Genomic DNA, 27,618 nt, shown 5'->3' on the forward strand with positions numbered 1-27,618 from the left:
AACATTTTTTCGTACACCTGCTTGCCATGTGTATGTTTTCTTTCAAGAAATGTCTACTCAGGTCTTTTGGCCATTTTAAAAATCTGATTATTTGTGTTTTTTTCTCCTATTGAGTTGTTTGAGCTTCTTATATATTTTTATTGTTAGATGGGTAGTTGGCAAATATTTTCTCTGATTCTCTGTGTTGTCTCTTCACTTGGTTGATTGTTTCCATTGCTGAGCAGAAGCTTTTTACCTTGATATTATCCCATTTGTGCATGTTTGCTTTGGTTGCCTGTGCTTTTTAGGTTTTACTCAAGAAATCTTTGCTCTGACCATTGTCCTGGATAGTTTCCTTGAGAGTTTTCCCACTGTTTTCTTCTAGTAGTCTTATAGTTTCAGGTCTTAGATTTAAGTTTGTAGTCTATTTTGATTTTATTTTTGTATATGGCAAGAGATAGGGGTCTAGTGTCATTCTTCTGCATATGGATATCCAGTTTTCCTAGTAACATTCATTGAAGAGACTATTCTTTCCCCAGTGTATATTATTGGCACCTTTGTCAAAATTGGGTTAACTGTAAATGCATGGATTTATTTCTGGGTTCTCTATTTTGTTTTATTAGTCTGTGTTTCTTTATTATACCACTGCCATGCTATTTTGATTATTATAGCTTTGTAATACATTGTGAAAACAAATAGTGTAATGCCATTAGCTTTGTTCTTTGGGCCTAGAATTTTTTATTTTAACTATTTGGGGTCTTTGGGGGTTTCATATGAATTTTAGGATTTTTTTTCTATTTCTGTGAAGAATGTCATTGGTGTTTTCATAGGGTTTGCACTGAATCTTTAGATTGCTTTGGATAGTATGCAATATGTCTGTTTTTTTCTTTGTGTAACTCTTGCTTTTTTCTTTTTTTTAATTATACTTTAAGTTCTGGGATACATGTGTAGAATGTGCAGGTTTGTTCCATAGGTATACATGTGCCATGGTGGTTTGCTGCACCCATTAACCCATCATTTAGGTTAGGTATTTCTCCTAATGCTATCCTTCTCTTAGCCCCCCACCCCGTGACAGGCCCCAGTGTGTGATGCTCCCCTCCCTGTGTCCCTGTGTTCTCATTGTTCAACCCCTAATTATGAGTGAGAATATGTGGTGTTTGGTTTTCTGTTCCTGTTTTAGTTTGCTGAAAATGATGGTTTCCTGCTTCATCTATGTCCCTGCAAAGGACATGAACTCATCCTTTTTTATAGTTGCATAGTATTCCATGGTGTATATGTGCCACATTTTCTTTATCTCATCTATCATTGATGGGCATTTGGGTTGGTTCCAAGTTTTTGCTATTGTGAATAGTGCTGCAATAAACATACGTGTGCATGTATCTTTATTGTAGAATGATTTATAATCCTTTGGGTATATACTCAGAAATGGGATTACTGATTCAAATGGTATTTCTGGTTCTAGATCCTTGAGGAATCTCCACACAAATTAGTTCCACAATGGTTGAAGTAATTTACACTCCCACCAACAGTGTAAAAGCATTCCTATTTCTCCACATCCTCTCCAGCATCTATTGTTTCCTGACTTTTTAATGATCACCATTCTAACTGGCGTGAGAAGGTATCTCATTGTGGTTTTCATTTGCATTTCTCTAATGACCAGTGATGATGAGCTTTTTTTCATATGTTTGTTGGCCAAATAAATGTCTTCTTTTGAGAAGTGTCTGTTCATATCTTTCACCCAGTTTTTGGTGGGGTTGTTTTTTTCTTGTAAATTTGTTTACGTTCCCTGTAGATTATGGTTATTACCACTTTGTCAGATGGATAGATTGCAAAAATTTTCTCCCATTCTGTAGGTTGCTTGTTCACTCTGAAGAGAGTTTCTTTTGCTGTGCAGAAGCTCTTTAATTTAATTAGATCCGATTTGTCAATTTTGGCTTTTGTTGTCATTGCTTTTGGTGTTTTAGTCATGATGTTTTTGCCCATGCCTATGTCCTGAAAGGTATTGCCTAGGTTTTCTTATAGGGGCGTTATGGTTTTAGGTTTTACATTGAAGTCTTTAATCCATCTTGAGTTAATTTTTTGTATAAGGTATAAGGAAGGGTCCATTTTCAGTTTTCTGCATATGACTAGCCAGTTTTCCCAACATCATTTATTAAATAGGGAATCCTGTCCCAATGGTTTGTTTTTGTCAGGTTTGTTGAAGATCAGATGATTGTAGATGTGTGGCATTACTTCTGAGGCCTCTGTTCTATTCCATTGGTCTATATATCTGTTTTGGCATCAGTACCATACTGTTTTGGTTACTGTAGCCTTGTAGTATAGTTTGAAGTCAGGTAGCATGATGCCTTTAGCTTTGTTCTTTTTGCTTAGAATTGTCTTGGCTAAATGGGCTCTTTTTTGGTTCCTTATGAAATTTAAAGTCGTTTTTTCTAATTCTGAGATGAAAGTCAATGGTAGCTTGATGGGAATGTCATTGAATCTATAAATTAGTTTGAGCGGTATGGCCATTTTCACGATATTGATTCTTCCTATCCATGAATATGTAATGTTTTTCCATTTGTTTGTGTCCTCTCATTTCTTTGAGCAGTGGTTTGTAGTTCTCCTTGAAGAGGTCATTCACATCCCTTGTAAGTTGTATTCCTAGGTATTTTATTCTTTTTGCAGCAATTGTGAATGGGAGTTTACTCATGATTGGGCTATTTGTCTATTATCGGTGTATAGGAATGCTTGTTGTGTTTGCACATTAATTTTGTATCCTGAAAGTTTGCTGAAGTTGCTTAGCAGCTTAAGGAGATTTTGGCTGAGATGATGGGGTTTTCTAAATACACAATCATGTCATCTGCAAACAGACAATTTGACATCCTCTCTTCCTATTTGGATAACCTTGATTTCTTTGTCTTGCATGACTACCCTGGCCAGAACTTCCAATACTATGTTGAATAGGAGTGACAAGAGAGGGCATCCTTGTCTTGTGCCAGTTTTCAAGAAAAATGCTTCCAGTTTTTGCCCATTTAATACGATATTTGCTGTGGGTTTGTCATAAATAGCTCTTATTATTTTTAGATATGTTCCATCAATACCTAATTTGAGAATTTTTAGCATGAAGGGGAGTTGAATTTTATCGAAGGCCTTTTCTGCATCTATTGAGATAATCATGTGGTTTTTGTCATTGGTTCTGTTTATGTGATGGATTACGTTTATTGATTTGGGTATGTTGAAACAGCCTTGCATCCCAGTGATGAAGCCTACTTGATCATGGTGGATAAGCTTTTTGATGTGCTGCTGGAATTGTTTTGCCAGTATTTTATTGAGGTTTTTTGCATCAATGTTCAACAGGGATATTGGCCTGAAATTTTTTTTGTTGTAACAACAACAAAAAAATACAGTGTCTCTGCCAGATTTTGGTATCAGAATGATGCTCATCTCATAAAATGAACAGTTTTCTGTTGAGATTAGTAGTGATAGTAACAAATATGATGTATTTGTGATACTGTATGGTAAACTTTGTTGACATTTGCATAACTCAGTGAACCAATATTCTCCAAAAGACCAAAGCATGTTGTTATCAATAATACACACTTAAGGGATCATTCAAAGTACAATATAGACAAATGAATTATATTGAAATAGAGTAGAAAATGTTCATCAGTATGTTTTCAGAATCCACATTGTTATTATCCCGTAAAAAGCTACTACTTATCTAATTTTGGTTTGGTATGAAAGAAAAATTTGTACGTTTTTCTGAATAGGCTATTCAAACACTCCTCCCTTTTTTAGCTACATACCCATGTGAGGCCAGATTATTCCCAACATCACAACTAAAACAACGTATTACAACAGAATGAATGCAAAACAAGATATGAGAATCCAACTATTTTCTGTTCAGCCAGAGATTAAAGAAGTTAGCAAAAATGTAAAACAATGTCACTGTTCTTTTATTTTGGTAAATTTGTTATATTTTATAAAATAAGTTATTTTTATTAACATGTAACAAATTTATTATTTTAATAAATACATGAAGTTTTTTTAAAAATTGACATCAATGCCTAATATAGTAAATATCAATATATATAACCCACATAAACAAAAGCTCTCTGAGATCCTAAATAATTTTTAAGAGTGTAAATTGCTCTGAGACCAAAAAGTTTACTTATTTGAGGAATGCTGATTTGGACAATCTTTCATTGCTTGTCAGTGCCTAAAATTGCAGACAGTTAGAATCTAATCTTCTGTGTTTGTAGTGTCCTCTTCCTAAATACTTTTTTCTGTTTTAGTATGAAGAGCCTACTCTGATCACTTTATTTTGTAACAACAGGAACCCAGAGGGTCTGGAAGCATACCATATCCTTGAGAAGAATGCTGAACAAAAAGGCTAGTCAGGGAAGATAGGGTGCAAATATAGTCTTCACCTATTCCACTGTTTTCCCAATGATCAATCCTGGTGACACATATGAAAGTTAGTAAGTCTCATAGCACAATGCCTGAAGTGTGAAACTGAGACAAGAGATCCCATTCTTTGCCTCATTCCTTGGCCTCTTGCTCATTGTTTATGGCTTTGACTAAATGGGCATTAAAGAGATCACCTAGAATTTATTGAAATCTCATTTTTCTGGTTAATACACAGCACATTGACCCAAATGGCCAGTTATTTGACTGAATAAAATCTTTTCTTATGAAAATTTTCTGAAACAGAATTCATTAAAAATTTATATTATGTGAATCATTTTCCTTGTCAAGACTATAGATTCTTCACAGGGGCCCTCAAGAACTGGCCAAGTGGTAAACTTGTCTCCAAAACAGCCTCTGGGTTCAGAAAGAAGAACCTCTCAGCCGGGCGCGGTGGCTCACGCCTGTAATCCCAGCACTTTGGGAGGCCGAGGTGGGCGGATCACGAGGTCAGGAGATCGAGACCACGGTGAAACCCCATCTCTACTAAAAATACAAAAAATTAGCCGGGCGCAGTGGCGGGCGCCTGTAGTCCCAGCTACTCTGGAGGCTGAGGCAGGAGAATGGCGTGAACCCGGGAGGCGGAGCTTGCAGTGAGCCGAGATTGCACCACTGCACTCCAGCCTGGGCGACAGAGCTAGACTCCGTCTCAAAAAAAAAAAAAAAAAAAAGAACCTCTCTCCCAGCTACAAAGTATGTTTTTCTCACTGAAAGAAGATATACTTCATCATATGACTCAAAAAAAGTCTTAATGGAAAATATGCAAAAAATGAACCCCTTGAAAGATTTATTTATTCCTATTCGTGAAAATTCATTTCCTCTTTCATTTTACTGATTACAGTTTTAAGAGCTCTTTGAGAAAAATATTTTTTGGAAACTACTCTCTATCTTCATTCTTACAGTCATTGTCCCAATCTAGGCTCTAATTACCTCAAATATAATGGTCTATTCTCTAAAAGAGATCTTCACCTCCTGTTTTGCCCCCTCCTGCAATCCATTCTGTATACTATTATCTCCATGATCATTCAAAGAATTGTAGAAAGGAAGCAGGCTGTTGAGCAAGGCACATATGAATTTGAATCTTGCCTCTCCCACTTCCTTGTTTACAATCTTTGGGAAGTTAATTAATTTCTCTGTGCTTGAATTCATTAATGCAGAAAATGGGAGATAATATTAGTCCCTACTCCATAGGATTGTTTGATGAATTAAATTAGATGATGTGGGCGAATTGCCTAGAATGGTGATAGGACATGGAAAGTACTCAGTAACTAATAATTTTATTTTTCCTCCTCCGACTCTGTTTATATCCTTTCAATTACTTCCTGTATTCCATGGCTTCTATACTCTAAGATATTTTTGTAGAACTCCATCCTCCAAGCTTCTTTCCCTCTGTTTCCAGCATGCCTTATGGGTCAGACAAAATCTTGCCCTTATTCTCACACAAACAGTACATGTTTATTCTACATGTTTATTCTCCATTCATGTCCTCAGCAATATTCTTTCTCTCTCTTGGAATCTCTTGCCTTCTCTACTCTCTTTAAATTTTCTAAACTGCAGACACTCAAATGTTTCCCACAGATTTTGTTATTTGCATACCCTCTATAGTTTTGTGGGGTTTTTGTGTCGTTTTTTGTGAATAATCACAGTATTTAAAATTTAGTTACCTACTTTAGCCTCCTCTTAAGAAATATTATCTAAGAAATCATATATTTGTATAGATAATTTTATTATATTTTAAAGGTTTAAAATAAATATATAGCTTTAAATTTTTAAGCTTTTCTTTGTACCACCTAAAATACAAAAACCTTGGTATGTCTCCACTAGGACATTTTATTCTCTGGGAAACACTGCTTAAAGCAAAACTTGCCCATCAAGAAAGGACCAGAAAACCTTCTCCAACAGGTTCAGCCCATGGTTAATTTATCTTCTTAATTTCCACACAATTTAACAGTCAAGTATGTACTGTGCTTCATTTTCTAACTATTTTATGAATAATTAACTTGTCACATAAACTGTAGACTCTTGGAGGATAGGAAACATATTTTTTGTTTCCCAAACCCAGCCTTCCTCCACAGCTTTGGAGAGATTTCTCATTGTTGTAGTTCATTAAGTATTTGTTAAATGATTAGTTTTCAAAAATGCGTAGGAATACTCTGCAGATATATAATCAGATATGGAAAACTCTTGAAGGTATTTTACCTAAAGCAATTTAGCTTCACTAGTTCTAATTTAAAAAGAATTGAGGTTCACAGTTCACTCTGTCCTTTATTTTTCATTTTTGGATTCCACTAATGTTCCAGAAAGGACTGAAAGTTGTTTCAAAGGAAGAATGTTATAAGAAGATAATATAAGTTAAAGTGGATAAAAAATAATAATGACAAAATTGGCAAAGACATAAAAATTGAGATATGATAAAAATGAATCCCACAAAGCACACCATAAAAAATCTCCACACTTGCTACCAGTAGATTCTATGTTGGTTCATGATTTTTAATCAGACTTTGTAAAAAGAGACACATGACCAATTACAAAGTCAGTATTCATAAAAATAAAATTTAAACATTTGCTTAGGAAAAACCTAGCTTCTCCTCATACTAAATCATATAGAGCTCTAGGGTTACCTAGGAAACACAATATATGGTAATGAATAACATTCTCAACAATAGCTATCACTCCTCATTTATTGATACTGTTAGAGAGAATTTAAAGCCTTTGAAGCACCAAATCATAAACTTTCCCCAGCCTATGGAAGACATAATTCATCATTTAAAGTAAACTTTGATGACATACATAAGAATAAGGAAAGAATTTAGAACTATTGGTAAAATAGTACAACTGCACTACTTTTAAGAATCTTATAATTAGGGTACTTATTACTTGGTTTTAGTTTATAATGATTTGTAAACCATAAGTCGTACCTAGTAACAAAAAGACTTTCTTCTAAAAGTTAATTGGAGATGACCGTTAGGTTATCAGCTTGCTTTGTTTCTCCACAGATTTGTTCATTATAATTGTATTAGTTTGTTTTCGTGCTGCTGATAAAGACATACCTGAGACTGGGAAGAAAAAGAGGTTTAATTGGACTTAACAGTCCCATATGGCTGGGGAGGCCTCAGAATCATGGTGGGAGGAAAAAGGCACTTGTTACATGGCAGTGGCAAGAGAAAATGAGAAAGATGCAAAAGCAGAAACCCCTTATAAAACCATCAGATTTCATGAGACTTATTAACTACCCGGAGAATAGCGTGGAGGAAACTGCCCCCATGATTCTAATGATCTGCCATCAAGTCCCTCCCACAACACGTGGGAATTATGGGAGTACAATTCAAGACGAGATTTGGGAAGGGATACAGAGCCAAACCATATCAATAATTAACACTCAAAATTTACCTGAGTTAAAATTTTTCATTTGAATTGGGACACTGACTTCTGGTTTTATTTTTCTTCCCTTTTTAGGGTCAGTGACAGAAGAGGCTGCTTGCGTGCAAGACAGAAATGAAGTAAGCTGGTAGGCTTCCTTCTCGCAATGTGAAGGTTTTGTCTGTGAAATAAAGTTGGGATGTGGTGATGATAGCAAGTTGTATGAAAAGGATTTCTTGTATTTCTGGATCCCAGGGTTTGCCTTCAAAGCTCAACAGGTCTGGAATTTTTTGTTTATTCAGAGAAGAATCTTACCCTAGGAAAACTGGCTCACACTAACCATAGTGAGGAAGACAACTGCCAAATGGACTGAGATGTGTGTTGGTCTGTCAGTGTATTCTCTTTTCAGTAGGGATGCCAATTCAGAAACCTAAATTAACAAAAGATAGGAGCTGAATAAACATTTGAAATCAAAATTAAGAAGGGGATTGAAAGGCTAAACTTGTTTCATTTGACATACATCAGCCAGGATGATGCCAGTCTTCACAAGTTATGACATTTCCGTCAATCATCCCAAGCTCTTAGTTTCCAATACTGTCAGCTTCTCTTTCCCTTACACGCCAACAGGGGTTTGTGCTGCATTTTAAACCTCGTTTCTCAAAACTACTCTCAGACTTAGTTGACACTGTAGTCCTCAAGTGTATGATCTTCCTGTATTCACATAGTTTTGAAGGCCCCATATACACTGTACATAAAAACCAGAATTTTAGTACACTGGAGGGAGACCCTGTAATCAATAATGTTCATTTACTTATTCATGCATTCTTTGAGCACTTATTTATTTATTAATTCCCATATGTATTCATTCAATAACAATTCATGAAAATGCCTTGTGCTGGACAAATTGGGAATACAGATATGAATCAGACATGATCTTTGCCCTCGAGCAGTGTGCAGTCTAGTAAAGGGATAATAAATATACAAAAATAATGAAATTATGTGTTAAATTGTGAGCCTCGAGATGAAGGGGTTGGGAGAGGGGCACTCCAGATGGAGGGAACAGCTTAAGCAAAGGTACTTCTACTGTTTCTAATTTTGACTTGTATTTTTTAGGTTTCCTCAGCCTTTGCCCCTCAGGCTTGCACAAGCTGTAGCTTTCTTGTTACTAGGTAAACACTCTTTAGATTTTCCTGAAAATTTCATCTTACCATGGAACCTACTGGAATCAGTGAAAATCTAGATATGTCGGTTGTCAAGGAAGGAGATAGGGTGAGGAAGGCTGTTATATAGCCATTGTGTGAGTATGCATAGCCTCTGACTCCCTGCTATTTGAATTTCTCTGCACCAATGAAATAAAAAAAATAAAATTTGAGTAACGTCATTTGCTCAAGGGACTTACCTTTCATTTGTGCAAATAAGGTTTCTGTGGTGAGACACCAGATAAACTCAACTTCCTCTTTCAACAACAAATGTGTCAGTTAGGAGCAGGATCCATGCCGCCAGAGTAAAGCTTTCTACCCTTTGCTCCCTGCAAAGAAACAAGAGTGCTTATCCCAGCTAAGCTCCAGGGTAAGTTAATGCCTAGCACCTGGGGATTGGTGGTTTCATGTGGGAAGATTGGTGTGATCATAAAAATCAGAACAGAGGTGGATGTGGGGCCAGTGTCTGTATTAAAATTGTCACTGGTTTCTCATCTCAGACATCTTACAACAGGAGCAAAGATAATTACTGTTGAGTTTGACCAGAGTCCAAAGTTAACGTTAATGCCATCAGTCCTCTTCATTATGCCAGGAGCATGGAGTCTGTGATGCAGCTCACTCTTTGATGAGGGCTCTTTATAGAGTGGGACCAGAGAAGATGGCACAAAGTGGTAAGAAGAGTATATTCAGTGAGACTCATTGGGACAACTTGACATATTCGGCCAATAAAAGTCAATTTAATTTTTTATGGTGTATAATTTATCTAGCTGCATCGTGAAGGAAGATTTTTGGGTATAAAATCCTTGCTTTGGAAAATTTAGCTTTCAGAGATACTGAGACAAATAGTAGAAAGCAGGATAATAGATTCTGGGGGCTGAAAGGGCCCATAGAGATCCAAATCCCTCACAATACAGTCAGGGAAACTGAGAGCCAGTGAAGTGAAGACACTTAGGTTCACTCAGCTTGTTAGTGGTATAGGTGGATCTAGGACCTGTGTCTTTAAACTCATGTTTGCCTTTTCCTACAGCAGTTTGCATCTCCCAGAGAATACTGTAAATTTATTTGTGACCCTGCCATTTTTTAGGTTAGGAAAGGAGAAAGTATCCCAGATGACTTCATAGTCTGGTCAGAGTGGTTCCTTGATCCTTTGAAAGCTAATTTTGACCGAAGTTCAGCCTTGCTGGATAGCAAAGCCCATGAGTGAGGCACTCATTTTTTCAGTTATTATTGCTATTACTCTGAATACTAGCACCTCTCTCCTTCTGAGCTAAGATGACTAAATCAAAAGGAGACTTTCAGCTAAGGAGTCCCTGAAGGGAGACTGTGCCAAATCATTTGGAACCAGGATAAGGCTGGATAGAATGATACCAGATTTGGCTGTGCTTTCCAGGGGAGTAGGCTCAGTTCCAAGAATCCTGCAAGTAAGAATATTTTTATTTCAGTTGTTCAAATGGATGTGTGGAGTCATTATGATGTATATTAATTGGAGAATCTATCTCTTAGCAATTGCAGCACAGTAAAATTAATCACTTATGAAAGTAGGTGATATGCAGATATACTGAGGTGGAAAATGGAGTAAACTACAGTCAGAATCAGATCACACATTTGGGGCAATTGTTTTTACGATGGTTCCTGTTGAACACAGATTCTTTGGCCAAATGTAGTTTATTTTGGGGCTCAACTGGGAAAGTTGTAGAGTTCAAGTTGTACAGACTACTCAAATCTGAAGACATCAAATGAATAAACACATTTATGGGTTGTTTTGGTTTGAAATAAGTGAGTTGGGGTTTTAAAAGACAGGCCAGCCTGCTGGGCTTGGTGGCTCACGCTGTAATTCCAGCACTTTGGGAGGCCGAGACAGGTGGATCACCTGAGGTCAGGAGTTCGAGACCAGCCTGGTCAACATGGCGAAACCCCGTCTCTACTAAAAAATACAGAAATTAGCTGGGTGCAGTGGCAGGTGCCTGTAATCCCAGCTACTGGGCAAGCTGAGGCTGGAGAATCGCTTGAACCCGGGAGATGGAGGTTGCAGTGAGCTGAGACTGTGCCATTGCACTCCAGCTTGGGAGAGAGACCAAGACTCTGGCTCAAAAAAAAAAAAAAAAAAAAAAAAAAAAAAAAAAAAAAGATAGGCCGCCTATCTATACTATAGCTCTCTGTCATGGCTCAAGCAAAGAGAACAGAGCTGTTTATAGTAAAATGAGACTTTCTAAAAGTGCTAACAATCAGGGCAATGGTTTCCCGGGGGTCTATGATTTATTTTAAAAGCTCTTGGCAAAAAGGTTTATTTATTCTTCAGATCAGTATATTTTGTGGGGAAGTTTTCTCCTAGTATCAGTTCATATACATCACAGGTAGAGTGATCAAATAGATAGATCAATACATAAGGAGTCAGAAGTCTGTGTTATAGTTCAAGTTCTGCCAATGACTGGTGTGGCTTTCGGTGAGTTATTTCATTTCTGTGCATCTCAATAATCTCATCTATTATAATGGGAGAGGGCTTGGAATAGATGGTTCCTAATTTCCTTCCTAGCAATCCAATGATTTGAGTTAGGCTGTTAGATACCTAAGAATAGTTAAATGTTATGGAGTGGTGAATAATGGGGCCATAATAGGGAAATCTATCTAGAGAGGACGTTCTGGAAATGTAGTTCAGATCTCCAAGAGAACTGAGTATCCTTTCCCAATTGCCATTATATTTCTTTCAGGTAATGTTGTCATGACAGCTTCAACTTTTAGACTACAGGCAAATGCTTTGTAAGTAATTTCCCTTTTTTAAAAATGAGAAAATGCAAGAAAAAAGATAAAACTTTCTGAAATCTTATTTCCACAGTGACAATGACACTCAGTGGGCATTTCTCAATCTTTTAAACCCAAGGTTCCCTTTTAAAAACATAAACATTTCACTACAAGGTTACTGTGAACTTGCCTTCCTAGGGACCAGACCCTGGACTTGTAGAAAAATCTGCTCCATCGCATTGACATTTTTCAAGTACTAAGTGCCCAACAGTTAAGAGGATTTTGTAGATCTGTACTTTCACAGTTTGTATTGTAGAAACAATAATGACATTTTTTATTTTGTTTTCCAAATATATTTGTTATAATAAGGAATATGTTTTATCAAGTAACACTTATTTTCTACCCTTTAACTTTAAAAATTACTGCTCTAGATATTCTAGTCCTCTGCTACAACTACACTTCTTAGGGGATTTTCTAAATCCAGAAATGTACAGGATCCAACCAAAGGCCCTTGGAGATGACTCTGTGTACAAATAAAGAGGAAATGAACTCACATTTATTTAATACTTATTGGGTATCAGACATGAAAATAGGTACTTTTACACACATTTTCTTTTTTTCATTTCTATTTCAATATTTTTTGAACTACAAGTGTTTTTTTCTGTTGCATGGGTAAATTATATAGCAGTAAATTCTGAGATTTTAGTGCACCCACCACCTGAGTAGTGCACATTGTACCTAATGTGTAATATTTTTATGCCTAGCCTGTCTCACCCACCCCCTTCTGAGTCTCTAGATTCCATTATATCACTCTGTATACCTTTGCATAATCATAGCTTATCTGTCACTTATAAGTGAGAACATCTGTTTTTTTATTTTTCACTCCTGTGTTACTTTACTTAGAATAGTGGAATCCACCTCCATCCAAGTTACTGCAAAAATACATTATTGCGATCCTTTTTATGGCTGAGGAGTATTACATAGTGTATATACACCACATTTACTTTATCTACTCGTTAGTCAATTGGCACATAGATTCATTCCACATCTTTGCAATTGTGATTAGTAGGATTGCTGTATCAAATGGTAGATTTACTTGTAGCTCTTTAAGGAATCTCCATACTGTTTTCTATAGAAGTTGTACTAATTTACATTTCTACCAGCAGTGTAGAAGCTTTCTCTTTTATCCACATATATACCAGCATCTATTTTTTTTTCACTTTTTAATAATAGCCATTCTTGCAGTAACGTGCTATTTTATTCTGGTTTTAATTTGCATTTCTCTGACGATTAGTGATGTCGAGCATTTTTTCGTGTTTGTTGGCCATTTGTATATCTTCTTTTGAGGAATCTCTATTTATGTCCTTTGCCCACTCTATAATGGGATTATTTCTCTTTCTATTGCTGACTTGTTTGAGTTCCTTGTAGATTCTAGTTTCTAGTCCTTTGTCAGATGCATAGTCTGCAAATATTTTCTCTCATTCTGTGGGTTGTCTGTTTACTCGGATTATTATTTTCAGACACATTTTTCTTTAATGTTCAAAACAAATTATGTGGCAGGAACCATTCTAATTTTACAAAAGAGGAAACTGAAGCCCGGGGATATGAAGTGAATTGTTTCAGGCCAGAGAGCCGACAATTGAGACATGATATGATACCAGGTCTTCCAAAGAACATGATTATTTCCACCCTTAAAATGCTGCCACAGCTGCAAAAATGATATCTAATTAGGCCGCCTTCCTAAATGATTGAAAGTCCAATACATATTCCTGCATGAAAGTTCAAACTCAAACTTTAAGTTGTTGTTTTGTTAATGGTCTAATTGCTTTAATTCATTTTAAGGATAAAAATAATTTTCACTTCCTCTAACAGAAGAAAATGTCTATACTTGCAGAATGTGTCCAAATTTGTGTGTATCTGATGTCAACCAGGCTTATTTGGAGTTGATGTAGATTTATTCAGGAAACAGCAGAGTTTCCAATTCTAGCTGCTACTCTTTGGTTCTGGTTGTAATTGGATGAATGAAGAACACTGGGGTCATGGAGATCAGATTGTCTTGGATAATTCATGTGAAATTTAGTGGTTATAAAATAAAAGAAAAAGGTAAGATGAGGCAAAGCAAGTTAAGTTTCCAGATGACATGTAAAAGTTATCCTCTAGAGAGTGGGAGGGGCCCCCATCAGCAACTTTTTTTCTCTGTTTAATTTTTTCTTCCCCTCCTAGGATGACAAGCCCACAGACAGGCTTCAGCATCAAATAAAATGGAGAAGTAAATTTGATAAACATGTTTACTTAGTGGTGCCAGTGACTTACTGATGAGTGGTGAAAAGACAGGGAAGATTGAGAGTGAAGATTTATGGAGTTGGTACCAGCTGCATAAATGGTGGCAGTGTCAATGGTGATGATGTTAGTTAGGAGCAGGGTTCAGAGGGGGAATTCTCATGAAATCATGCCAAATGAGAGCTAGAAGGGAGTTAAAGGTCATCTAGTTCAAATCATATTATTTTAATAATGAGGAAATGAAACTCACAGAAGGGAAAGAGCGTATCAGAGCAGCACAAAGAGTATTTAAATATTACTGAAATCCAAGTATCTTAGCTACAAATCCAGTACACTTTTCTATATATTATACTGCTTTTGAGTCTTCTGTATCCTACAGCAAGTCTTGTCCTATTCAGATCACTCCTGTTGTAAAGAAATTGTTCCATTACTTCTATCTACAGATTTGTTATAATTTGAATTCATAAGCACAACTCCATAAAGAACGTTGGTTTTGATATAATCCTATCCTGACACCTGGTGGGCAGCAATTTGCCATATATGCATAGTGCATATGCATAAAACTGCTAGAACTAGAACCGAAAACAATAGCTTTTTTATCTCTGAGGAACAGTCTTATCCACAGAAATACCACTTTAAAATATGTTTCTGTCCATATAATAAGTTATTCAGCTAAAAATAACTTTAGCTTTCTGGGCTTATGAAAAGCCTTATTACAGCTGAGATCATAACTCTGACTGCAGAAAGTCACTTACTCCTGCTGAGACTCCATTTTCTAATCTGTAAAGGAGTATAATAGTAATTAACTCAGAATTCTTACAAAGATTAGAGGTAACGTGAATAACACTTAGCTAGTTACTGACAGGATGTGGAAATTTCCTCACTGGGACTTAGGAAACTAATATAAATTCTGATGCCATAATAATATAAGCTCAGTTTGGCTGTAACTTTGTGAAAACCACAACGTTGAGCTAGTTGGTTGGGAAGAGCAGCTGCTTTTGGGTAGATGTTATTAGTATCTAGTAAGATTTTGGGCTCAGCTCCAATGAATCATATTTAAAGACCTTCCATACCTTTGTATTCAGAGAAAACATTTAGTTGTTTCCACAAAATAAAGTTTTCAGTGATCAAATTCCTAATTAAGCTTAAGGGATTCCTGTTGGATTTCAAAAAGAAAGCTGGATTGCCTTCTTTAAAGCTCTTAGGTGTTCAGATTTCTTAGACTAAAACCTTATTATTCTTGCTTTGACCACATTTTCTTCAGTAGCAGAAAGGAGAAAGATTATGGCTGTTGTTTAGGAGAGTGTTTCATGGGAGAGACTTTACAAGTAAAAATGCCTAAGGCTCTGCTAATATGTGCCTATGTTCTGTAGTCTCACCTTCTCACAGTGCAGCCTATAAATTCAGTAGGAGTTCGAAGAAGAGGGGAGTGAGAGTAGGGTTGCCCGATGTAAGGAAAAAATGGGAGTTGAGATGTGATATTGAGACAGAAGTAAAATATTGACCTCTGAGTTGGGCTCCAGGTAAAAAAGGAATATGATGGAGTTTTAGTCATAACTTTGTGCGTGCCATTTTTATTATCAGGAACATCTTTAGAGCCATACTTTGATTTTTGTTTTTTTTTCTATTTTTTCTTCAACTTTTATTTTAAGTTTAGGGGTACATGTGCAGGATGTGCAGGGTTGTGACATAGGTAAATGTGTGTCATGGTCGTTTGCTGCAAAGATCATCGCATCACCTAGTTATTAAGCCCAACATCCATTAGCTATTCTTCCTGATGCTCTCTCTCACCCAACAGCTCCCAACAGACTCCAATGTTTGTTGTTTCTCACCATGTGTCCATGTGTTCTCATCATTCAGCTCCCACTTATAAGTGAGAACATGTGGTGTTTGGTTTTCCATTCCTGCATTAGATTGCTAAGGATAATGGCTTCCAACTCCATCCATGTCCCTGCAAAGGAAATGATCTCATTCTTTTTATGGCTGTATAGTATTTAGAGACACACTTTGTAAGTGAATCCTGTTATTTCAGAGATGGTGGCTGATTTTTCTGCTTTTCTTATTAGGTTAAAACTCTATGCTGGTCATTTCCTTCAGGATTTGGCACTCACCAACATACCCTTCTTTCAAGTGAAAAGGCAACTCTTTTAATGGTCCTGACCTTTGGAATAGGAAGCATGTACCCTGAACAGAGCACTTCAAACTAGAGGTACCAAGAGTAATTACTTCTGTAAGGCTGGCATTGGAGGCACTGGGAATTCTATTCTCACCTCTTTCTGGGTAATTCAAAGCCACAGAAGTACTGACTGAAGTGAGGTTGTGGGGACATGTATGCCACCTTGAAGTGCATTAAAGAATGTATATAAAGTGAGGAAAAGAAAAAAACTGGTGTAAACAACTACGGAGAGAAGGGCAGGAAGGCAACAAAGAGCTAGAATAAGGTGCGTAGACAAGAAAATTACTTTGGGAGTTGGAGAGACTTGATGAAAAAGCTCTAGCTGAGAGTGTAGAAAACCATGATTTTCTAGGAGTGAAAGGGCACAATCAATGAAAGAGAATCCTGAGGGAGGTTAGAAGAGTGTGATAATTCATCTTGAGCAGCAGGAAGGACAGCTGTGTTGGGAAGTAAGAAGAGTGCTGCTATAAATAAAATTATGCATGTTAGAAAAGGACAATAGATGAAGTTGATTTCTTCTCACCTAATAATCTCAATTTACTCTTTGAGCTGAGGGCTAAAACAAATAGTCTTCTGAGAAAAGTGGTGGATGGGGAGCAGGAGAGAGAGGAAGAAGCTTTAGCAGAATAGAAAAGGGGCTGATTAGCCACCATGGGAATAGGAGAAGATACTAATCAGGTTCATGCAAAAAGAGGGTAGAGGAAAATAATTTTAGACTGGAGATCATTAATTTCCATTTGTGCCATTTCAAATACACATTAGTATTTCAACAGGATAATTGAGCCATTTGGATAGTAAGAAAGAAAACCTGTTGTGGACTTAACCTGCGATTAGGGCCTTGCCAGGCTGGTGCAGCAGGAGAATGGAGAACAAAGAAGTTGTGTATTCTTGTGTAAGAGTGGATAATTTGGCCAACTATTTAATCTGGGTTAGACACAGGAGGAAATAAGATGAGGGAGGATGCTATGTGAGACTAGGAGAAATGGAAGCATTTAGATATTGAAGGTTTCTGGAAATGTATGGTGCAAGTTAGTATAGTGCAATTTGTAGTGAAGCTCAGTCATTATGTTAGAGAAAGAAAACCATTTGAAGAGTTAGGAATTGATGAGGGTTGGCAGATAGTACAAAATTGAAAAATACTGGAATAAGAAATAGGTTAATGGATTCAGATTATCAGCAGAAGTGAATGCTGTTAGTTGCTGCATATGAAGTTGCTTTGGAAAAGTGCAAAACTGCGATACGTTTTTTATAACATTTCATGTTTTATAAATGAAATCATCTTTGACTCCTCAAGCAGTCCAAAATTGCTCAATTCCATATCTGACTTTTACTTTAAATTCTAATCTAATAGGGTGACCAACTATTCCCTTTGCTTTGGACTGTCACAGGTTTAGCACTGAAAATACTATGTCCCAAAAAACCCTCAGTCACAGGCAAACCTCAACTGTTGGTCTTCCTACATACTCCCAAAGTGATTTGGATTCCCTGTGTCCCATTTCTTCAATTCATCTTCCACATGGTTGCCAGCGTGACCTTTCTATTTTTTATGTATTCATTTTTAAAGTATTATTTATTTTTGAGACGGGGTCTTGCTCTGTCACCCAGGCTGGAGTGTAGTGGTGCAATCTCAACTCACTGCAACATCTGTCTCCCTGGCTCAAGCGATCCTCCCACCTCAGCCTCCTGAGTGGCTGGGACCACATAGGAGCACCACCGCACCCAGCTAATTTTTATATTTTTTTGTAGAGATGAGGTTTCACCATGTTACCGAGGCTGGTCTTAAACTCTTGAGCTCAAGCGATCCACCCACCTGGGCATCCCAATGTGCTGGGTTTACAGGTGTGAGCCACCACACCTGGCCAGCAGCCTGATCTTTCTAAAACACAAGTATGGTGATATCGCATCTCTTCACAGAATCCTTTGATGATTCATCATGAAGTGCATTAAAAATCTTTCATGACCCGGTCCCATCTACCTTTAGAGTCTCTTTTCCCTTTCACTACCTTCCTTCAATCATACCTCCCATTTCACCCTCCCCACCATATTATCCTATTCACCAGGTGGGATAGAATTATTATTTTTCCTTTCGATATATCATTCATTTTTATACTTTGGAAACCTTGGATGTTATTTATCCATCCCTGGAAACCTTTCCGATCTTTTCTTCTCCAAAATCCTGCCCATTCCCAAAACTGCTTATTAAAAAATTGACTTCCAATCTTTCCGTTCTATGCAGGCTTTATTTCTGCTTCCACAGAAATGTCTTCGTTACCTCTTTCATGAAATGTTTCTGAAATCCGTTATGGTTAGTTACTTATGGCTATCCCATGTGACTGTAAACTTATTGAAGGCAACAACCATGGATTATTTTTCTCTGGAATTTCCCATTCCACTCCATCATCTTTGCAATTAGCATATAGGACACCCACATAGCAGAATGTCTACTTGGATGAAATCACAAACTGTTAAGATTCAGATGAATTATACTAATAATAACCAGTAAAAACGGTCATGCTTATGGAGAATTTTTGAAGAGATCAACTTGACCTCACCTTTGAAAGGTCGCTAGGATTTAAAGGGAACAATCGATAATTCAGACAAAGTGAGGTTAACTTTAAGTTTATCTCTTCCCCAGCCACCCTCTTTATTTTTCTCTCCATCAGCGGCAGAAAACAGGGATGGGGTGGAGAGAAAAATAAAGATGGTGGTGAGGTAAGAGATAAAGTTAAAGTTTACCTCACATTTCCTGAAGTATCCATTGTTCTATTTAAATCCTATATGTTATCTTTAGCAGCTAAAATAGTACTGGTATCTCTCCTAATTAATTCACAGGAATGATGCTGTGCCAACATGAGGGATTCTCATCACCTGTGCCATTCACTTCAATTGTTGCTATTCACTGATTGTGATGTTAGAGATTTTTAAATGTTACCCCTATGGGGACCATAGGCTCTTGGCCCTCTCAGGGTTTGCTACAAAATCACTGGCATGAGGCAGATTGATTAATATGAGATAAGGAATACAAATTTATTTAAAGTATATACACATGAGCCTTCAGAATGAAGACTCAATTTCCCAATAGGTAAGAAAAGCTTATATACCATCTTGAAATTACAGAATAAATGTGAACTCAGAGTATGTTCAAAAACAGTTTTTGGTGGCAAGACAAGTTATTGGAGGAAGGAAGGAAGAGGCTTGGTAACAGAGTTGGCCTTGTTGTAGATGAGACCTCTGTCAGAGAGAACAGATGGTAAATGTTTCTTTTCCAACTTTTAAAGATGTCAGGCTCAATCTCTCCTGGATCTGAGAAAAGCATAGAACGGGGAGGCATGGCTACATTAATGGAGATTCTTTGCAAATGCAAATTTTCCCCACCTCAGTCTGTGAGCCCTGAGGCAATCATTTCAAAATATTTTAAAGAAATATATTTTAGGGTAAAATATTTTTATTTCCTTCACCTTTAAAAGATAGGAAGTTTCTCAGGGACACAGATCGTTGTGGATGATTCTATATTCTCCGTAGAACCTAGCAAATAGCTCATAGGATGGGGCTTATTGAATATATGCTGATTGAGTGTGGGCTTTAAAGCAGCCAAAGTCCTCAAAAAGCCATGGAAAAGTAAATAGAGTTATTTCCCTTTATGTTTTCTTTTCAAATGCAGAGAGCTTTAGTGATTACAGAGGCAGCCTCCTCACTCCCATGTGTAGGTGGATAACAAGTCATTTTCTGATTTCCTTCACAGAGTGACAACCAAGAAAAATAAAAGGTTGAGATAACTTTGAAAGCAAATCATGAAACTGTCCTTTTCTTGAGGTCCAGATAATAGTATTGATGGTACCCTGAGACCTTGGACTGTGCTAGTTTCTACCCATAGGATATGTCTGACCACCTGTGATTTCTAAATTGATTTCTTTTCTCTTTTCTCAGGTCTCTACAGGTATTGCTTTTCTGAGGTGAAAAGGATAGGTGCAGGGAATATTGATAGGAGAAGCCCAAGTCAGAAGACAACATTTTAGGGAAATAGTTGGCATCAGAAATGTACTAGTTGATATATCAAGGTCTTTAATTTATGCTTAATACTTCTAAACAGAAACTTTGAACTATTGTTTAAGCAGTTCAGTTCAATTATACTTTTTATATGTTCTTTGAATGCTTACTAGGCTAGGTCCTGGCTATATGGTGATGAACAAAGGAGATCTTTTTGTGGCACTGATGGACTTAAGAGCACAGTGAGGGTAATAACCAACAAACAAATTTTAAAAAAACCCTAAATTACAAATGTTGATGCTAAAAAGAGAAAGAACAGAGAGTGTGAGAGTGTGTAATGATGTATAGGATTACCTAGATCGAGTGAGTGGTTAAGGTCTCTTAGACCCACAGATTGAGATTAAAAGGAACCAGAGATGTGAATTTTGTGACGTCAGCACCACTTATTTAACCTCTTTGAGCCTCAATTTTCTCATCTGCAATGTGGAAATAATCATAGGACTCCTGTGAGGATGGATGAGATAATGAATAAAGTGTTTAGCCTGTAAATAAAAGGCAGCCCTAAATAAGTGGTAGTCATACTTAATGTTAATGTTAGACATGGTATGGAGAATGAACTTTAGGGGAAGGACTGGAATGTAAACAGTTTAGTAAGGGAGCTGTTGTAATAGCCAATAGGGTTGATGACAGCAGCCTGGATTAGGATGGTGACAGTAGAGGTGGAGATAGGTTAGAGAGGATTTTACATGGAAGGAAGAATTACCTGGGTTTTCTGGGTTTTTATTGTCTATGGGAGGAAATATAGTGGCAAAGGTCAGAATTACTCCCTAATTTCTAGCTTGAGTGTCTGGGAGGGGAGTCAGGTCACTGACTGAAAAGGGAAGCACAGACTCAGGAATGAATCACCAATCCCACATCCCTATGAGACAGGAACCAAGAATATGTCCAGATTGGAGGGGAGAGAAATTGGCAACACAAAGGGAGCAAACTGCCCACAAGTAGGCAACAATAGAGCCAGACTCATAGATAGACAGAGGAAGAGAAAGAGACACACACACACACACACACACACACACACAGAGAGAGAGAGAGAGAGAGGGATGGAGTGAGGGAACAGAGAGAAGGAATATACTCTGATTTTAGTCCTTCCATCCAGGATTTTCTTGTTAGTGGCTTCTTAGCTTCTCCTTTCTTATATTTCAGAAATGACACAATTGTCCATAGCAAGCTAAGTGTTCCTTCTAAGAGAGTCTATGTTTCTGCTCAACCCCAAATAAATACCTTCTGCCTCTCCTCATCACGGGGATTTTACATCTAATGGTCACTAAGAAGATTTGGGGGAAAAAAAGCCCTTCTTACCTTCCCTTCAGTCTGAAGCAAAAAAGAGGTTTTTGGAAACAAGCCATGCAAATCTCTACGCTCACAATGAACTGTGAATTGCAGAAGCATAAGAACCCACATTTTAAAAATAAAAAAGGTGTAAACTTGACCTCTAGCTTGCTGTTCTGGCATAATTGGGCTCTGTTATTTAACAGGGAGGTGTGAACAGAACATGCCCATTTTGTAAGTGAAACTTTCTGCACGAGTGAAGCTAAAACAAATAGCCATTTCTTTTAAGTGCAAAAGTGGAAGTGTGACTGCAGGAGAGTAAGGGTATGAACAATTCTTAGTTCTTGAAATTGTAATGCACTGATGGATCTTTCTTTGCTCTCTCACTGCCTGTGTGTGGACAATAGTTGATAGTAGAAACAGTGCCAACACTAAAATCAAAGTAGGTGGTAGGGTGGGAACAGTGTGGCATAAGTAGGGACAGGTGTTTACTTCTATTCTGACTGTCCAACTAGACGAATTCTAGTGTTATATAAGTTCCTACTATGGGATTAGAATGGTTCTGCCACAATGTGCTCTTCACATGTCACAGTGAAATCGAAATAATGTCTTTTGTAGCAACGTGGATGGAGCTGGAGGCCATTATTCTAAGTGAAGTAACACAGGAGCAGAAAACCAAAAACCAGGTATTCTCACTTATAAGTGGGAGCTAAGCTATGAGCATGCAAAGGCATGTGGAGTGATAGTTAAGACAGCCAAATTCTACTAAGTAGTCTCTCCTAGTCAGGGAGAGGAAAGTGGCATAGTGGAAATACCACACGCTTCAGAGCAAGCCAGGAATGATAGTAAATCCTATCTTTACCATTTTCTAGCTTTGCTACTTAAGGCAATTTACTGAATGTCTCTGAAGCTCAGTTTTTTCATCTAGATCGTAGGGTGATAATAGTTCCTACATCTTAGGACAGTTGTGAAAATTAAATTAAATAAATACACTTGAAAACTTCCATTACAGATTTTGGGATACATCCTTGATCGTCACCACATGATAATTATTTCCTGCCTTTCCATTTGTGAGAGTCCCTTCCACCCTCCATTCTAAGTAACACATACATAAGCAAGATGACTGCATGACTGTTTAAGACGTATCACAAATAAGAGGGCAAATAGGGAGATGGAATAGAATGGGGGAAAGCAAAAGTTTTATTTACAGTAACAGCAGCTCATAACAGCCACACTCTTTTATCTGTGAATTCATCACTTGAGGCTCTGTTTTTGTTAGCACAGCTCTATTTCCTGGAGCAGGACTTAATATGACAGGAAGCCATTCTGCTACTCATGAGGAGAATCTAAAACCAGGTTACTTCTTCGCTTTTTGTAAACTTACTTTAAACAAAACAAAACAAAAACAATAAACAACAGAAACCCTTCCCCATCTGAGAAACAACCTCAGTACATTGTTTTTTTTCCACTTCTAGCTCGAAATACAGTAAACATTCCTGCAATATGCACAGAAGGTATGTTTGTGAACTTTGTCATGGGGAGAAAAACAAAGATGAGGAGAAGGGTGTGCATGGAAGCAAGGTCCCTTGTCCTCCCATTTCAAGTCTCAGATCTTCCATTAATAGCTGTGTGGCCATAATAAACTCCTGTCTCTGGGCCTTGCTTCTATCTATATTATGTGGAGAGTGAATTTGATGATTTCCAAAGGTCCTTCCCAGTCTGAAATTCTACAAGATAGTTAAAGCAAAATGAGGAATCTGTTGCTCTCCTACCATTCTTACCTGCAGGCAATCAGCATAATTCCATGCCTAGCCTCTGATAATCTCTAAAGATTACTCTACTCTCTCTATACCTTAATATAACACATAATAAAAACCATACTAAATCATAAAATACGATTAAGGAAGTCCAAAAAAGAAGGAATCTCTTCATAATGATTACTTTAATGAATAAAGAAAGCATTACATTTTAAACTGTCTTCAAAAATGGTTTCAATGGCCCTGTTTTGCTAGTGCCCAAAGCATTGCTAGTGCCCACAAGCATTGCTAGTGCCCAAAGTATTGTGACTGTTGGATAATATGCCATGTGAATGTTGCCACACCAATACAGGATTCTACTTAGAGGTAGAGTTGGTCTTTTCCCCTCCAAGATTATATGAAGGAAAATACTCTATTTTAGCTTCTAAATTCACGTATTATTAAAGCTTTTTATGTAAATTTGGATACCCAAGCCTAGGGAGAGAGACAAACTGCAGTATAACCTAGAGTCACAAGTTATTATGATAGAATAATGAGGCCACATTCTCAGGTCTTGAAGATCAGCCGGGACACTGACAATGCAGGCTTAAGGAGGCAGGACAATTTTTCAAGTGATGGGGTTCCAAGATAAGAAGACAGGACCCAAAGAGCAAAATGGCAGACAAAGGACAGGGATGGGAACCTAAAAAGTGAGGCTAAATTTCTACTACTGCAATTAGGAGTGAGCAGTATTTATTCTAACCAGGGCTTTGGACAAGACAAATTTGGAGTCAAAATAAATATAATCGAATTCTATGCTGTTTTTGCTGTGGTCAGAATAAAAGATTTAACATTTCAAGACATCTTAGCCTGCAAAATACAACTTAGAGAATCTGGGGGGGAAGTTGTGGGACAATTTTATGGTTCCTTAACTGTTACATTGGGTGACTTTGGATCATTACTATATTTTCCTTGAGACTCTCATTCTTTATATGTAAACATGTCTCTTCTAATTCTAATAGTCTGTGCCTCTGTAAGTATAAAAGAGAGATCTAGGTGTTAACTAAAGAACTAATTAACCATTATACTCTTTATTTTGTTTTACTTTGGGCAGGAACCATAAATCCATGGCTAACCTTGACAAATACACTGAAACATTCAAGATGGGTAGCAACAGTACCAGCACTGCTGAGATTTACTGTAATGTCACTAATGTGAAATTTCAATACTCCCTCTATGCAACCACCTATATCCTCATATTCATTCCTGGTCTTCTGGCTAACAGTGCAGCCTTGTGGGTTCTGTGCCGCTTCATCAGCAAGAAAAATAAAGCCATCATTTTCATGATCAACCTCTCTGTGGCTGACCTTGCTCACGTATTATCTTTACCCCTCCGGATTTACTATTACATCAGCCACCACTGGCCTTTCCAGAGAGCCCTTTGCCTGCTCTGCTTCTACCTGAAGTATCTCAACATGTATGCCAGCATTTGTTTCCTGACGTGCATCAGTCTTCAAAGGTGCTTTTTTCTCCTCAAGCCCTTCAGGGCCAGAGACTGGAAGCGTAGGTACGATGTGGGCATCAGTGCTGCCATCTGGATCATTGTGGGGACTGCCTGTTTGCCATTTCCCATCCTGAGAAGCACAGACTTAAACAACAACAAGTCCTGCTTTGCTGATCTTGGATACAAGCAAATGAATGCAGTTGCGTTGGTCGGGATGATTACAGTTGCTGAGCTTGCAGGATTTGTGATCCCAGTGATCATCATCGCATGGTGTACCTGGAAAACTACTATATCCTTGAGACAGCCACCAATGGCTTTCCAAGGGATCAGTGAGAGGCAGAAAGCACTGCGGATGGTGTTCATGTGTGCTGCAGTCTTCTTCATCTGCTTCACTCCCTATCATATTAACTTTATTTTTTACGCCATGGTAAAGGAAACCATCATTAGCAGTTGTCCCGTTGTCCGAATCGCACTGTATTTCCACCCTTTTTGCCTGTGCCTTGCAAGTCTCTGCTGCCTTTTGGATCCAATTCTTTATTACTTTATGGCTTCAGAGTTTCGTGACCAACTATCCCGCCATGGCAGTTCTGTGACCCGCTCCCGCCTCATGAGCAAGGAGAGTGGTTCATCAATGATTGGCTAAAATTAAGATATCTCTTTAATTACGCCTTTGTTTACCTACGTTCCTTGTCTTTTTCCAAAGGCCAGAATTGTCAACCAATTTCTTTAATTGAACCTTGTAAAGAACAGAAATAAGTACTTTTGTGTAATATTCACAGTCAACAGGGGTGTGATGGTGAAGGCAGAGTGTGAAAAACGTGAGAGAGGAAGAGAAAATAGATTTACCTGATTCCTCTTTAAAATTCAAGCCACTTTCTTATTTAAGAAACCTAGATCAAGTTTTTACAGATGTAAATAAAAGTTGAATAGTTTACCTTAAATTTTTTTCAATAAGTAAGTTATTGTTAATAATGCACAGTAAATATGTGAATTTTTCCTAGATGTAAAAAAAAAAATCTTTCATATAAAGACCTTAAATTCTGAGTGAGAGTAAAATGTCTAATCTTTCTAACAGGTAAATTTTTCTAACAGGCAAGACAGTGTGAAGAATTGAAGCAATATGTGCATAAATTTCAGGACCACAAGCCTGTTATTAAAGAAAAGGCATGGAAATTCATTCATTCCTTGAAAATGTGTTGAGTGCCTGTTGTGTTCTCGGCTGTCACTTTGTTAGGCACTTTCTTTTTTTTTCATAAGTTATTGGGGTACAGGTGGTATTTGGTTACATGAGTAAGTTCTTTAGTGGTGATTTGTGAGATTTTGGTGCAGCCATCACCCGAGCAGTATACACTGCACCACATTTGTAGTCTTCTATCCCTCACCCCCTTCCCACTCTTCCACACATAACATCTCATCTTGCCCTCCTAATAAACCTGTGGAAGTTGCCGATACAAATGAATAAATGGAACTTCAGAGAGGTTAAGCAATTTGCCTCAGGATCAACAGTGGTTAGCCAAAATTGGTCCAGTATAATACACCATATATGCTCATGTTATTGTTGTTACATTTATTAAGTCTACACTAAATTAGCTTTCAATGATGAAGACAGACTAAAGCTAAGCCACATGAGATCAAGGCCATTTCAACATGGTTTGCCTGGAATTCTCCAAAAAATCTGTGGGTTGTGGGTTTGCCATGTCAAGCTTCAGACCACAAGGTCTTAAGTGGTAAATAGATGCGTTGTCCTAATACTGTTCCAAGGTAGAGAATCCTGATGATAAGGAGTATAGAAAACTCAAATAGTTCATTATTTCTAAAAAATGTACATTTTAAGGCATGATAGAAGTCCTACAAACCTCATAAGTAGGTGAAAAAAAAAAACCCTATGGAGTGATAAACATTCTATAAAACCTGGAAATTTGTGTGGAGTTCACCTAAGCTCACTTTTCCTAAATATAGCTATATAATATTGTAAACAAATTTGTTTTTTAGAAACTTTTAAGAAGATTTCTGTGAGTGTAATTGACAATATCTGCATTAGAAACAGAAAGTATTATCCATCATAAATATGAGAAAAGTGTGTGTCCTCTTTCTGACAATCTTTTTATCTTATTTTTTTCAAATGTTGTGGTTGTTGTTTCAGCACCATTTTAAAGAATTTGAATACGAACAATCCCTCAGCTTATCAGGTTGATATTTATGAAGCTGACCTCATCACTCTTATCTTTTATGTCTGCAATATAAATAGCATAGACATTTGTAATATAAATAGCATAGCATTGAAGGGAGGAGAAAGGAAGTAGTTCTGAGAATATTCATTTGAACAGAGTGACTATGGAAGAATGAATTGCAAAAAAAGGAGAATTTTTTTAAAAAGATCTCTCACTGGGAAAAGAAAGAGTTATGCATTTATAAAGTAATTAAACTGGTTTTCCTTGTACTTTATTAATATGGATCTAATGGCACTTCCTTACGAGGGTTTTCAGATGTGCTTGTAGTTAATGGCAACATTATCAGAATGACTACACAGACAGTCCTACTCTGAGGAGATGACTTTGGAAGAAACCCATTTGGAACTACACACCCTGCTATGTCTGTAGAGAAATGGAACCGCAATCCTCAAGAGTCACACTTCATATTCCTTCCTTTCAAGTGGTTGATAAAAGGTAGTGCTTCAAGCACAGGATTTATGGAATAGTTGGCAAATTAAACAACATGCTTTTTATTTTGACTACCATTTAAGTGGAATCTTTGAACTTTTTTTTGACATGTGAATCTCTAATGTGGTGAGAGAGAAAAACATAAAAATATAAAAACATTCAAGCAATCGACTATTGGTTCTTTCATTTTAAAGGGGATATCTTACATAATGTCAAAGGAAAA

The 27,618-nt window shown here is 37.3% G+C and overlaps 1 protein-coding gene across 3 annotated transcripts; it reads left to right on the top strand.

Annotated features, from left to right (window-relative positions):
- Window positions 1–9,206: 9,206 nt before the first annotated feature.
- Window positions 9,207–27,566, top strand: P2RY10 (P2Y receptor family member 10). Of its 3 annotated transcripts, none has more exons than XM_004064441.5 (3): window positions 9,207–9,354; window positions 11,693–11,741; window positions 24,346–27,566. In XM_004064441.5, exons 2-3 carry the CDS (start codon window positions 11,704–11,706, stop codon window positions 25,376–25,378), a joined length of 1,071 nt encoding a protein of 356 aa, XP_004064489.1. In that variant the 5' UTR covers window positions 9,207–9,354; window positions 11,693–11,703; the 3' UTR covers window positions 25,379–27,566. The 3 variants fall into 3 exon arrangements, with proteins under 3 accessions (XP_004064489.1, XP_004064488.1, XP_063559355.1); XM_004064440.5 differs by lacking the exon at window positions 11,693–11,741 and adding an exon at window positions 16,070–16,212 and having other exon boundaries at window positions 9,209–9,354; window positions 24,346–27,558; XM_063703285.1 differs by lacking the exon at window positions 11,693–11,741 and having other exon boundaries at window positions 9,209–9,354; window positions 24,346–27,558.
- Window positions 27,567–27,618: the final 52 nt, after the last annotated feature.

This window comes from Gorilla gorilla, chromosome X, assembly GCF_029281585.2.
Source record: "Gorilla gorilla gorilla isolate KB3781 chromosome X, NHGRI_mGorGor1-v2.1_pri, whole genome shotgun sequence".
Taxonomy (NCBI): domain Eukaryota; kingdom Metazoa; phylum Chordata; class Mammalia; order Primates; family Hominidae; genus Gorilla; species Gorilla gorilla.